Here is a 12,825-nt window from a genome sequence, read left to right as displayed (position 1 = left end):
GGGGCTCCCGGCTTATATAGAGGGCGTCAATGGCGTGGGTTGGGACGTAGCTGTTGCGCCATTAGCCCACCTCGTGTCAGTCTACTTCGGTTGTTGTGCATGCATGGGCTGCTTTTTATTTATTTTTTGTTTCTGTTCGTGTTTTTCTTCCTCATTGGAGGAAACTTCTGCTTTTCTTCCGTCTTTTCCTTTGTATTCTACCAGTTGTAGAGTGTTTTTTTTCCTCGTGTTTTATCATAATATCAGTATCAAATCTTGCTCTGCTTTTGGTAACCCCTGTCCAGTTTTTAAGATGTATCTTTTGTTTAGAGAAGAAGTTTGTATATTTCAGGTATGAGATGGCTCAAGTGTAACATCATCGCGGTCCGAGTCATTTTCGACTCTAGTTTGTGCCCTTTTACTTAATGATGAGAACATATATAGATCTTTTCTGAATATTGTATCTGTTTCAAAAAAGCTAAAAAAGGAGTGGTGTTATTTGTCGTGATCATTTTGGTAATAGATGCTGCTGCTTACAAGAAAGGGTAGTTAAATGGGGGCATGAAAATGTGGGTTAGACATTTCCTCCTGTTCCTAATCAGTGTCCAATAAAAGCAAGATGATTGAAGGTAGTATGAGTATGAAGCATGGGAGCGTGTATAGTATACTGTACAAGTTGGAGTGTTGGACCAGCTATGTTTGATGCTTGTCTAGTAGGAGCCATTTCATTACTGAAAACTAACACCTTTGGCTTTACCCTAATCATTTTCCACTAACTTGTATAATCTATGTAGCTGACACCTCATACAAGTAGAAATACCCTTTTGGGTAGCTTTGATGCTCTGGATTTCTGAGTTCTTTTTGCAAATACTAAAGCTTAGAAACTCTGAGATGAAACTGTCTGCTCCCACCTTGTTCTTCATTAGCATACATTTTTCTTAGGCTGTCTCCAATGGGAGACCCATTTGGGAACCCAAACCCAAAATGGGTCTCCAACACACAATACCTATAGACTCCAACAGAGTACCCATACAGAAGACCCATTTTGGGTATCAAGAGAGGCATAACCCAAATTTGGGTATCCTCTCTCCTTGAGACCTATTTGCAGAGAGTGTTGTCTTTTAGGTCTTGTTGTTGGAGAAGACTAAAAATAGGTATGGAACCTTTTACCTGTAGCGCTACCCAAAGGACAAATGGATATTGTATTTTGGGTAACAATTGTTGGAGATAGTCTTAAACTGCGAAAATCAGTTGCCACTCATAAATGTTGCAGCGCTTTCAGTTGAGTTTGACTTAGTTTAACTACCAAACAGATTTTTTGAGAGCTTGATTAGGTAGCCAGAGTCTGTCATGGAGATAGCATCATCGAGTTCATATATATTACATGGTTTCACATTATTTCGCAAGTAGTAGTTGTTTGGATTTATGGCCCAAAAAGCTGTGCTAGTTTTGAAACGGAAAAGCTGCCTGAAGACTGCTCCTAGACTCCTATAACTGGATGCATCAGCCAGCTGAACAGCACTGGTTGTGCTTGTGTTGTGTCAATTAGACGTTACCTTGTTTGCTTTCTTATCCTGCTTTCCCGGTTCAGGCAACAAGTAGCAGGTCAAACAGCCTTGTCACAACAGGATGGCCAACACTCTATCAAATGCCACGATATAAACTAGCTATATATGTAGCATTTGATATGACTTTACAGTTAAGAAAAAAAAACAATGGTGGTTCGTCGTTACATTTGTAGTTGTAGTGCTCGATCAATCTCCCATGACACCTACACCTGAACGTCAAAAGAAAAGCTAGGGCTCAACAACTCCCATAACATGGTGCAAGGAAGGGACACGCACTACAGCTACTATTAGCAGCAGGCGAGCAGGCAGAGGCGGGCGGGCGCCATGTCAATTCCTCAGCGAACTTGGCACCGTGTAGGCCATGCCAATGCCGGCGATGCAGTTGCAGTCCGTTATTATCCACACACAGAGAGAGAATTGTGTTTAACTGTAACCAAATTAACGGATTATCATATCATGCATATCGTCAGACTGTTGGATTCAGGACTTTGGATCAAGCATCGGCTGCTGTCAGTCACAGTGTTGTGACTTCTCTGTCAACCTCAAGAATAGGTAGGCAACTGAATGAAGAGCATCAGTACTCAGATTTTTCAGCAGCTAGATTAGATATTTCTAGCAAAAAAATCAGCAACTTGGGAAGAACGTAGTATTTTAACAAGATTATCCGCATGGCCAGCTCATCCATGACCAATTGACCATGAGGAAGTATATAGTATATCTGAGACCGACGTCAAACAAAGCTAGCTCATCTTTTGACGACCCTGGTTCCGTGTTGCTTCATCATCTGTCCCACATTCCAAGAAAGCATTTCATACACATCATCACAGGATCGACATCTACTCCTTAAACAATTGCACTACTGTACTTGTTTAATCGGTTACATCCTCCGGAATCGATAATTGGGGCCTGTACAAGTGTACATGCATGCATATACGCGCACTGCCAATTAAGCCACCAAACGATGAGATGAGGAAGGAACCCCAACAACTCGAGCCGCCGCTAGCTTTAGGAATTAGGACACGGAGCAGGTACGTACGCGGAGGAGGCCTTCATCATCTGCAAACAAGCCGACAGGGTGCTCCAGCACGACCACCGGTCGATCAATTCCGCCGTGGACTAATGCGACGATCGAGATGCCAAAGAGCGCGAGCCGTCGTTGTCGACCGGCCGGCGACGTGCGTGGTGGTGCTGTGTCTTGCAAGCGAACGCCCGAACCTTCCAACATAACCTCCGGCGCGAGAGGGAGCTAACGCCCCTGATTTGATTCGTTTCGCTTTTTTCTAACGCCCGGATTTGGGGTGGAGGCTGGAGTTGGAGCGGAGTGTGCCGGAAGCAACCACTCTTGTGTTTTTGGTTTGGTGCGTACTGAACTGTGTCGCCTGAATTTTTCTGGTTCGTGTGATGAAAATGGAGTTTGGATTGTTTTGCAGAGTACCTAATATGAATGTTATGCTTGCAGCAATAATTCGGTTCCAATGTACGGGATGAAGTTCAGTTAGGATGTTGGTTGGGCCTCTATATAGTTATGCAGTACATGCTTTGTATTGTTTCATATTAGGTAAAAGTATACTGAAAAACTTTGTTCAGAAATAAATTGTAAGTACTACTGAAAGTTTATATATGGAGCAGGCAGCATCATGCATCAAAATATGAAATGTATTTCATTAATTTCTTTTTTCTAGGAGGGAGACACATCATTCAGATGTGCCAGCCCATTTTTCCCACCAAACATATGCATGAACATGAGGCGTCGTCTATTTTAATTTGTTCAGTTTATTTGTACTTGCATATGCAATTGGGTAATCCAGTCGTTGGCCTATTGGCGTCAGGAACATGGGCAACTGATTGCATGCAAACTGACAGAAGTGGGGGAAACTACTGAATATGCGATAAAAAACGAACCAGTTAAAAGGAGCATTATATATCTCAAGCCATGTTTGGTTGAATTTTCTAAACGTGCTTCTGCTGCTTAAATAGAAAGCCAATCAAACAGGCGAAGCATGAATATGCTTTTACACAAAAGCAGCTGCTTTCGTGGAGTATAATTTCGGTAGCACATTGGAGTATTGGACTCCAGCTTTTGTGTTTTGGCTTTCAGCTTTTTGAAATGGATAAAAATAGAGAGACATAGAGAGAGGAGTAGGTTCACTTATTTCAACGATACAACTCAGTTTTTTCACAACAGATAGCTCATAAATAGTTTTTTTTTTACCGCTCACATCTCTACCGAATAGACCCTTAGTGCCACCACGCAGACAGGGGGCTGAAGGCTGAAAAGCCGGACAGTTTGCACGTCAGTTCAGAGCCGTGAATGAGAATGACTGGCAGTAACATGTTACCTAACCATAAGATGCATGGTGACGTCCGCTGATTTGAGTCGCTTTAAGCCTCATCCAACCCGGCCGTACAGGACTGACGTCGAGTGCATTCGATTAGACTTAGACGTACGCTTTATGTGCTGACTAATAAGTGAGAGTTAACTAGTAATCGAGGTTTTTATACGACCAAGTGGCGAATTCGTCAGTGTTTAGATTTGCATTTTGTTGTCATGGAAAGCTCTCTGTTTCGCCTACGATCCTGCGAAAGACAGAGAGTAGATTTCAGGCCTTGTTCAGTTCCCATAAAATTTTGCAAAATTATTCACATTCCTCGTCACATCAAATCTTTAGACGCATGCATAGAGTATTAAATATAGACGAAAATAAAAACTAATTGCACAGTTTAGTCGGAATTGACGAGATGAATTTTTTGAGCCTAGTTAGTCTATGTTTGGACAATATTTGTCAAATACAAACAAAAGTACTATAGTGTCTATTTTCCAAAATTTTTCGAAACTAAACAAGACCTCAAGGTTGTTCTTATCCGCGAGACCGAGACTGCCCCCGCACGAACGCACCGGCTGCTTATGCCACGACGTCGTACTGAACTTAGTTTATTCCGTTGGCCTAACGAGATACCAAAAAATTTTATAAAATTTTTTAGATTCTCCATCTAATCGAATCTTTAGATGTATGCATGAAGTATTAAATATAGACGAAAATAAAAACTAATTACATAGTTTGGTCGAAATTGACGAGACAAATCTTTTGAGCATAGTTAGTCTATAATTAGACAATATTTGTCAAATATAAATAAAATTGATACTATTCATATTTTGTCAAAAATTTTAGAACTAAACAAGGCCATACTATTATTATTTTGGAACAAAAATTACCGGCCAAGATATGGACGACGGGCAAGCAGAGGAGGCGTGTCAGCAGTCAGCAGCACGTCAACGCCCGGCATCAGCGTCATGATGACCAGTCGTCAGTCACGTTTAACATCATGAGTTCATGGCGCGCTACCGGAATCTTCTCCCTTTCTTGATTTGAGTATGATAGACAGCCTCATCCACAACGAATCGAACAAAAAGGCTCATGCATCGTCGCGGCCGTCGCTAAACAAAACAAGTTCACCTGAAATTCAAAAACTTTTAGAGATTTCCCATCACATCGAATTTTGTGGTACATGCATGAAACACTAAATAGAGACGAAAACAATAACTAATTACACAGTTTATCTGTAATTTACGAGACGAATCTTTTGAGCCTAGTTAGTCTATAATTTGACAATTAATATTAAATATAAACGAAAGTGCTACAGTATCAAAATCTAAAATCTTTTTACAACTAAATAAGGCCCAAGCGTGTCAGCACGAGCAACGAACTCACGGCACACGGCCTGGTTCTGACTGACTAAACACTGTAACACCAACAGGAAAGTCTTATAAGAAATCAGATAGGACTCCGAACTCGACTAATACTCTTAACTAAAAAGACGCCGGCGTATGTTGGATCCGACGGTACCGGATCTGATCGCCGAATCATAAAGGCGCCGTCCTCCATCAACACCTCAGAAGCAGCTCTCCGTCGCTGTTGCGCCAGCGAAGCCGAGAGACGGGGGCGCACGCCACGCTAGGCCGGGCTCTCTGGTCTCTGCTGCTGAGCGTTTCACTTCTGCATGTTTCCCTCGATCGAAAGCCCGGAGTCCGGACTCCCATTGCTCGACCAGCGAACACGCGATCTCGGCAGCCAACCCGGTGATACACAGAGAGCCGCCCAGCCCATGCAGCCAGCCACCAGTCCACCACTGCACCATCACAGTTTCTCACACGAGGTCTTCCGTGTGTGATTGGACTAATAACAGCAGGTTCAGAGACGATTGGCTAGCGCGAGCGGAGTGGCGGAGCTGTCGGTATGGCAAAGTGGGGCCACTGCCATATCTTGAGCTTATCTGATACCTACTGTAACATGTTTTTTCATTTGCTAAAGATGTTATAAACTACTAATAAGGCCTACCTTAATTCTTCCCTGTCCTCCGCCCGAGCGCCAATAAGGCCTTCCTAAATCTTTTTGAATTTAGACATTGTAGCATTTTTGTTTGTATTTGATAATTGTTGTTTAATTATAGAATAACTAGGCTTAAAAGATCCATCTCGCAAATTATAATTAAATTATGCAGTTAATTATTTTTTATCTATATTTAATGTTTTATACATATATTGTAAGATTCGATGTACAAGAAATCTTGATTTTTTTTTTGATTTTTTGGTGCAACTCTCCGCTTTTTTGTGTTGCGTGCAGCCGTGCAGGGTACGATGAGGCAAACTGATGAGGGTGTACGATGCTGTGTTTCACCGAATCGTCATGTATCTCCGCCGTGGATGAGTTGCCCATCCACAACGCACTTTGGGCGTGCTAGCACGGATGACGGCCTTCCAGAAGATGCCGTGAAATCAACGAACAAGATAGGCCGAGCTCGTCACGTCCACTTTTGACTCCACAAGGTGAAGGTGTGTACAGTAAAGTAAGACGAATTGGACGAGGAGACTGAGGTTGGGGCAGTGGCGGAGCTAGAGCAAATATGAGAGGGGTGCGCTTGCCTTGTGGGTGCGTAGGATTTTTCTATGTGGGTGCAAATATGGTGAAAATTTGATCATAATCACTATTTTTTGATATTTTTGTGGGTGCACCCGCACCCACAACCCTCTATATAGATCCGCCCATGGGTTGGGGGGAGGGAGATTGGTGTTGTCGAGTGAAAGAGGAGGGTGGATTTGTGATGAGCTATCCGTGTTTGGTTCGTAAGTGCACTCTGTGTCGTGTTAGGCTCGTTTTCGTCTTTTTTTTAGGAAATTGGAGGAGGTTTGCACCCCTACAGGAAAATTTTATTAAACGAAAAGGAGGTTTACACGTGAAAGCAAGAAAAAAAAGAAAATAGAAAGAGTTAAAGAAGGCTTCTAGAAAACAAAGAAGTTAAGAAAGAAAATGTAGCTCAACACTGAGTTGAACCAAGCTAAGAGAGACTGTTTATCCATTGTTCTAAAATAGCTTGAAACCTTCTCTTAACTCTCAGGGAAAGATAAATCATTTCATCCCTGAAACTATCGTTTGATGGCTGCATGCTTGGAGGTATCTAACGGAAGATCCAATCATTTTTAGCCTTCCATATCGTCTAACACATCAGAATGATGATCTCTATGGAGAAAGGCAATTACAGTTGAGATCTAAGGGACTGTATGATTTGTAAAGGATCTAACTCATGGTCAATCTGAAGGCTGAGCCAGCTCCAACATTGGGTGGCAAAGGGGCACTCCAGAAAAAAAAAGTTGCAATGATGATTCTTCTTATGAATCTCTACTTAAGATGCACATGTAGACATGTAGTCCTCAAGTTCCATACGCTTTCTTCTTAAAAACTCTCTTATGCTTAGTCTGTCTTTGATCAGCAGCTAGAAAAACACGTTATGTTTGTTCTGACAAGAGGATTTCCATAACCATCTGTGTGCGAGGTGTAGTCCAAATGTCCCTTCAACTACTCTCTTAACTGAAAAGGTGTTAGTGTTCCAAATGTCAATATTTGACTGTTTATGACCTATTAAGCAGAGCTTTTACCTTCTGATTGTGATAAAAAGCAGGTGAGAAATGATTTCTGATTCTAGTTTATAATCTATGCCAATATTGAATTTCTTGTGTTTGGTTTGTCTTACACTGAACTTGAGATTGACACGGATTATAAATGAGTCAAATTTGAGCCTAACTTTAGGTTCGATTGGTTCCAAGGCTCAACTCAACCCTCTTAACACGCTCAAGCTTGAGACAGAGCTTAATGGTGATACAACAATTGTTGTACGACTTTCTTCAAAAAAAAAACAATTGTTGTACGACGGTAGCGGTTACCTGCAGCCTAGGCCACACCGACAAAAGGATGGCGATGCTGGCAGAGAACAGAAGCCGGCTGGCACGTATCTGACCGCGCGATTGGAATCAAGTCCCTGACAAAAGCCAGCAACGCAAACTGCCGGGGCACCGTTGCCTAATCAGCTGCCGTCGTCCTTTAATTTCTCTGAAGGATGGATAGCTTCTCAAGTTTCCTTAATCCTTGCTATCATAACTGAGATATGATGATGAAGTTGACCTGGTGCTGACTCGTCCTCTTCGACGTGCTGTTCCGGCCAAATAATGAGGGAGCAAGCACCCCTCGCTCCCTTGCTTTCGGCATGGGGCTGGGGCTGCCGCGGCTGCTACGGCTCTATGTATATTTCATAAGTGTTGTGGGAGCGAGGAGCTGTTTATTAGTAAAAAATTTGTATTTAATAATTATTGTTTAATTATGAACTAACTAAATTTAAAAGATTCGTCTTGCAAATTACAAATAAACTATATAATTAGTTATTTTTTATCTATAGTTAATGTTCTATATATGTGTTGTAAGATTTGATGTGACAAAAAATCTTGAAACTTTTATAAAATATTTTAGAATCTAAACCTGCTGTGACCTGTGAGCATGTTAGTGCGTTGGTGAGTTGGAGTTTTCCGGGTGGTTAGCCCTGCCGGGCGCGCTGCGCCACCGTACCGGTGGGTTGCCGTCTCTCTCGCTGGTCCATGCTACTTTTTATTCCCGTGCACGTACACACACATGGCCTTTTCCGTTCGTTAATTTGTTTGTTTGCCTTCCCTGCGGGACATGGCTTTACGAGCATGACACGTTCTTAAACGGTGCATGTACATGATGTACTGTCCTCAGTGTTCTGGGTCTCTAGACTCAGAGTGTGTGACGGTTGTCGCTGCTAAACCCTGCTAGTTGTACTTCATCCATCTTGAAATATATGGTACTGATGCATTTAAAAATTGTTCTTAAAATATAAAACATTCTAGGCGAATAAACTTCTTAAAAGGTATAATTACATGCATACTTGCTATTAGTGTTTACTATCAGACTTAAAATATAATAGCACAAAAAAAATTTCTAGTTAAGGGAGAGATACCTACATCATTTATGTTATCTCATAATTTGTTCTAAACTTTCTAAATACTTTATATTTTAGGATGGAGGGAGTAACCAGCTTGGTCACTTGGTGTATTGGTTGGAGACGATTAGTCACTAAGGGCCTCTGGTGAACTTGTCGCGACAATCCCACTAGACCATGTATAAAATCTAAAAATGTATAGATACTAATTTTACTTGCAAAACAAAAAAATCCAATAATATATTTTAAATCTAACACTTAAATTAGAAGAAAAACAATGACTATGAGTACAAAATACTAGAAGTCTAGAATATCATACAAATAATTAATTCAAATTCAAAAATAAACAAGAAGAAAATTTACCTAAGGCCTAGACATGAACTGAAACAACTGATCAATGATCACAATTTCAAGAAGGCAAGAACCAAGATGTCGTCGTTGTGGAGCCCTGTCTGGTTTCCACCATCGTGTCCCGTGTCTATGCGCGGTGAGTCTATGCGCTGCGACGCGGCTCACCGGCTTTGTGTGCCTTGGCGTGTCCTGAACTCAAGATTCATGATCAGAGTATGCGGTGTGGCTCCTCGCCTCGTCGCTACCTAGTAAAGAAAAGGTGGCATTGTCGAAGCCTGTCCATGTTCGTTGTCCATGATCTACTCTCTTGTGGAATCTAACAAAATTGGATTTCTTATTTTATGATTTTTTTTATTTACTATGATTTTTCAAATATCCAGTTAAAATAAATAAAAAGAAAAAGATAAAACTGCTTATAACAGGATTAGAAAGTTAATATGAATGGTTTTTAAAAGTTAAAAGAGATGTTTTTATCTGGTTTTAGAGTTTATAAAAATATACTTCGCAAAAAGTTAAGAGAAAATGTAGATTTTTTCCTACAGATTATCTCCCAACGGAAGGCCGATCCGTTTATTGGGCCTGGGTGCAAGCTGCAAACATGCCCTTCTCCGGCCTGGTACGTCCACTGGCAACGGCTTGGCGGAGCCGGGCTGGCACGTAGCGCGCTCGCAGCCGAGGCCTGCCGTCACTTTGTCGTGGCGCGTGGTCACGACGACGATCCAGGCATCCAGCCATGCGCAGCCAGTGCCTCCGGACTTTGACCGCTGTGAACGGGCTCAACCGCCTTCGGCCGGGCCGGCCCACCGTCTCCCCCCCGGACCCCGGTGCATGCACCTCCCCGGAATCCCTGCGCCCCCCCTGTTCAAGCCCAGACGACAAAGCTGGGCCCACTCGCCGAAGCGTCCAACCCCGCGTGACTCCCCACCCCACTCGGGCCTCGGGAGCCATGCCATCCCATGCCATGCCATGCCGCCGACATCGACGCGCGCGGCGCTGCTGCATGCATGGCTTGGCGGCCGGCTTGGCGCCACCCGGGCCGGCACGCACCAGATGACGCCAGCACCTCCCGCCTGAACGTCCACCGCGCTGCCGTCTCTACCCGAACCGACATCGCTGCCCGGGAAACGACGACGTTCTCAGACGTTGCGTCGCCGACTCTCGCCGTCGCCTGCATGCGTGTCCTTCTATATAAACCCACACATACCATGACGGGCCACACTCCAGAGCAAGCGTTAAGCAACCACCAGTGCGGCGTCGATCTGCTGGTCTATCCTGCCCCTGTCCATCGGCACGAACACACGAGCAGCCGGGGGGAATAAAAAAAATAAATAAAAAATGAGGCCGTCGATCGTGCTGTTCGGCGACTCCATCACGGAGGAGGCGTTCGGGGAGGGCGGCTGGGGCGCGTCGCTTGCGAACCACTACTCCCGCTCCGCCGACGTCGTGCTGCGCGGCTACAGCGGCTACAACACGCGCTGGGCGGCGCGTGTGGCGGGCCGCGCCGTCGCCAGCATCGCCGGCCCCGTCTCGGCAGTCACCGTCTTCTTCGGCGCCAACGACGCCGCGCTGCCCGACCGCGCCTGCGCGCTCCAGCACGTGCCCCTCGCCGAGTACAAGGACAACCTCCGCGCCATCTGCGCGCTCCTCAAGGTGTGAAACCACCAGTTCGATCATGAGCTCAACCTGCATTCCGAAACGACGGCACGGCACGGCACTGACACTAACTCTGCGTCGTTCATCCTCTTGCTCTGTTTTTTTTTTCCCCCAGAAGCGGTGGCCGTCGGTGGTCGTCATCCTCATCACGCCGCCGCCGGTGGACGAGGACGGGCGTCTCCGGTGAGTGATCGATCTCGATGTTCTTAGCTTCTTTCGTACCACGCCTGCATGCGCTTGGGCACCGTCGATCGGCATAGGTGACCGCCGCCGACGGCAGCAATCATTCTGATAGCACGGAACACGGCGAATGCAGGTACCCGTACGCGCACGACTTCTCCGGCCTGCCGGAGCGCACCAACGCGGCGGCGGGGTTGTACGCGAAGGCGTGCCTGGAGGTGGCGCGGCAGTGTGGGCTCAGGGCCATCGACGTCTGGTCCAGGATGCAGAGGTTCCATGGCTGGGAGAAGTCGTTCCTCAGGTACCGTACGCCGCACGCACTCACAGTCATGTCATGCCTCCTCCTCAGTGCTCGATCGCGCTCCAGACTCCAGAGACAACTGAACTCAAATCAAACTTGGCCATTTCTTGCGTGGTAAATTGTGAAGGGACGGGCTGCACCTGACGCCGCGCGGCAACCGGGTGCTGTTCGAGGAGGTGGTGTTCGCGCTCAAGGACGCCAACCTCAGCCTGGAGGCGCTGCCGGCCGACCTGCCGCTCTTCGGCGACATGGACCCCGACAACCCGGCCAAGTCGTTCGAGGACCACGAGTGAAGGCTCATGCATCATGGCAAGACGACGACTACGACGACGGCTTCAAGTCTGGGAACTTTCTAATGTTTGTTTTAATTAAAAAAAAATTGGGAACTCTGCGTCTGCGTTCTTCTGTCCATGGAATGTTCTGGATGTGTCTTTTGTTTATGGGAGCATAATTCATGCAGTAGTGTTTAGTCTGTTGTATTTGTTTCAGCTCCATTCTTTTACCCAAAAATTTCAATAATTTAATTCAAAAAAAATCAATAATACAAGCGGGTTTGTTTGCCTTTATCACTAGTATGTTGTAATGTAATGATTTGTTTCGTTGTCTCGTGTGCCTGGTAATTATATTGGATGAACTTTGTCAGTATGCGTCAAACTCATTTTCTTCGGCCTCTTGGTGAGAAATGAAATTATACATGTTTTTTTTTTTTTGAAAAACCGTCTGGTGGGCTTACTTCCTGGGCCTCTGAGCCAGCAGGCCCATCCCATCAAGTAGTAATAGTAAGCAGTACAAATTCCCCTAAAAAAAGTAAGTAGTGTACAATTTTTCGGACTGGTAATAAAGTACCCTCACAGTTCCAAATTATAAGTCATTTGGCTTTTTCAATACATCAAAATTGCTATATATCTAGACAAAAGTAAAAACAACTTATATTTGAAATGGAAGGAGTAGTAAGTAGTAGTACAAATTTTTCTATGCGAGATGCGACCCTTGCATCATCAGCGGTGAATGCTGCGATTTATTTACGCGCGTACATCATCACGTACGAAGTACAAAAACGTAACTCACGGAGTTACCATGCCAAAGCAGTCAACAGCGCGAGGGGAGGGGTTTAATGGTGCTGAGGATCGGGCCCGCCGGGGCTCTGCCTCTTCGATCCGGAGTACGACGCCGCCGCCGCTTCTTTGCGAGTGAGCCGCGGCACGCTCACGGCAGTCGTTGTTGTCGTGGCCGCCAGCGAGCTCGCGGCGCCGCTCTCCGCCACGAGCATTCTCCGCCCGGTGATCGTCGCCACCACCACCACTCCGCCGCGATGGTCGTCGTCGTCGTCAGCAGGCTCGCAGTGGCCGCGCGAGACGGCGGTCGTGGTGGACGACAGGAGGAGCACGGCGCAGAGCACCACCTTCAGCAGCGTGTTCGAGCTGGACGCCATGGGAGTGCACGTTTGCATCTGCTGTTCGGCTGTTCGTTCGTGCAGCTGCCGTCCGGCCACTTCTCGTCTCAATC

General features: G+C 45.3%; 1 protein-coding gene across 1 annotated transcript; it reads left to right on the top strand.

Annotated features, from left to right (window-relative positions):
- On the top strand, positions 10,416–11,897 carry LOC8071342 (GDSL esterase/lipase At5g45920). Its single transcript, XM_002437814.2, has 4 exons — positions 10,416–10,835; positions 10,954–11,021; positions 11,155–11,319; positions 11,447–11,897. The coding sequence occupies exons 1-4, from the start codon at positions 10,521–10,523 to the stop codon at positions 11,610–11,612; spliced, it is 714 nt and encodes a 237-aa protein (XP_002437859.1). The 5' UTR covers positions 10,416–10,520; the 3' UTR covers positions 11,613–11,897.

The sequence above is a fragment of the Sorghum bicolor genome, chromosome 10 (assembly GCF_000003195.3).
Source record: "Sorghum bicolor cultivar BTx623 chromosome 10, Sorghum_bicolor_NCBIv3, whole genome shotgun sequence".
NCBI lineage: Eukaryota > Viridiplantae > Streptophyta > Magnoliopsida > Poales > Poaceae > Sorghum > Sorghum bicolor.
This window is presented reverse-complemented; position numbering and strand designations above follow the sequence as displayed.

Coding starts and splice junctions, on each gene's coding strand:
- LOC8071342 (XM_002437814.2), top strand. CDS start 10,521: ATGAGGCCGTCGATCGTGCTGTTCGGCGACTCCATCACGGAGGAGGCG. Junction 11,022..11,154: donor GACGAGGACGGGCGTCTCCG/GTGAGTGATCGA, acceptor CGGCGAATGCAG/GTACCCGTACGCGCACGACT. Junction 11,320..11,446: donor TGGGAGAAGTCGTTCCTCAG/GTACCGTACGCC, acceptor TAAATTGTGAAG/GGACGGGCTGCACCTGACGC.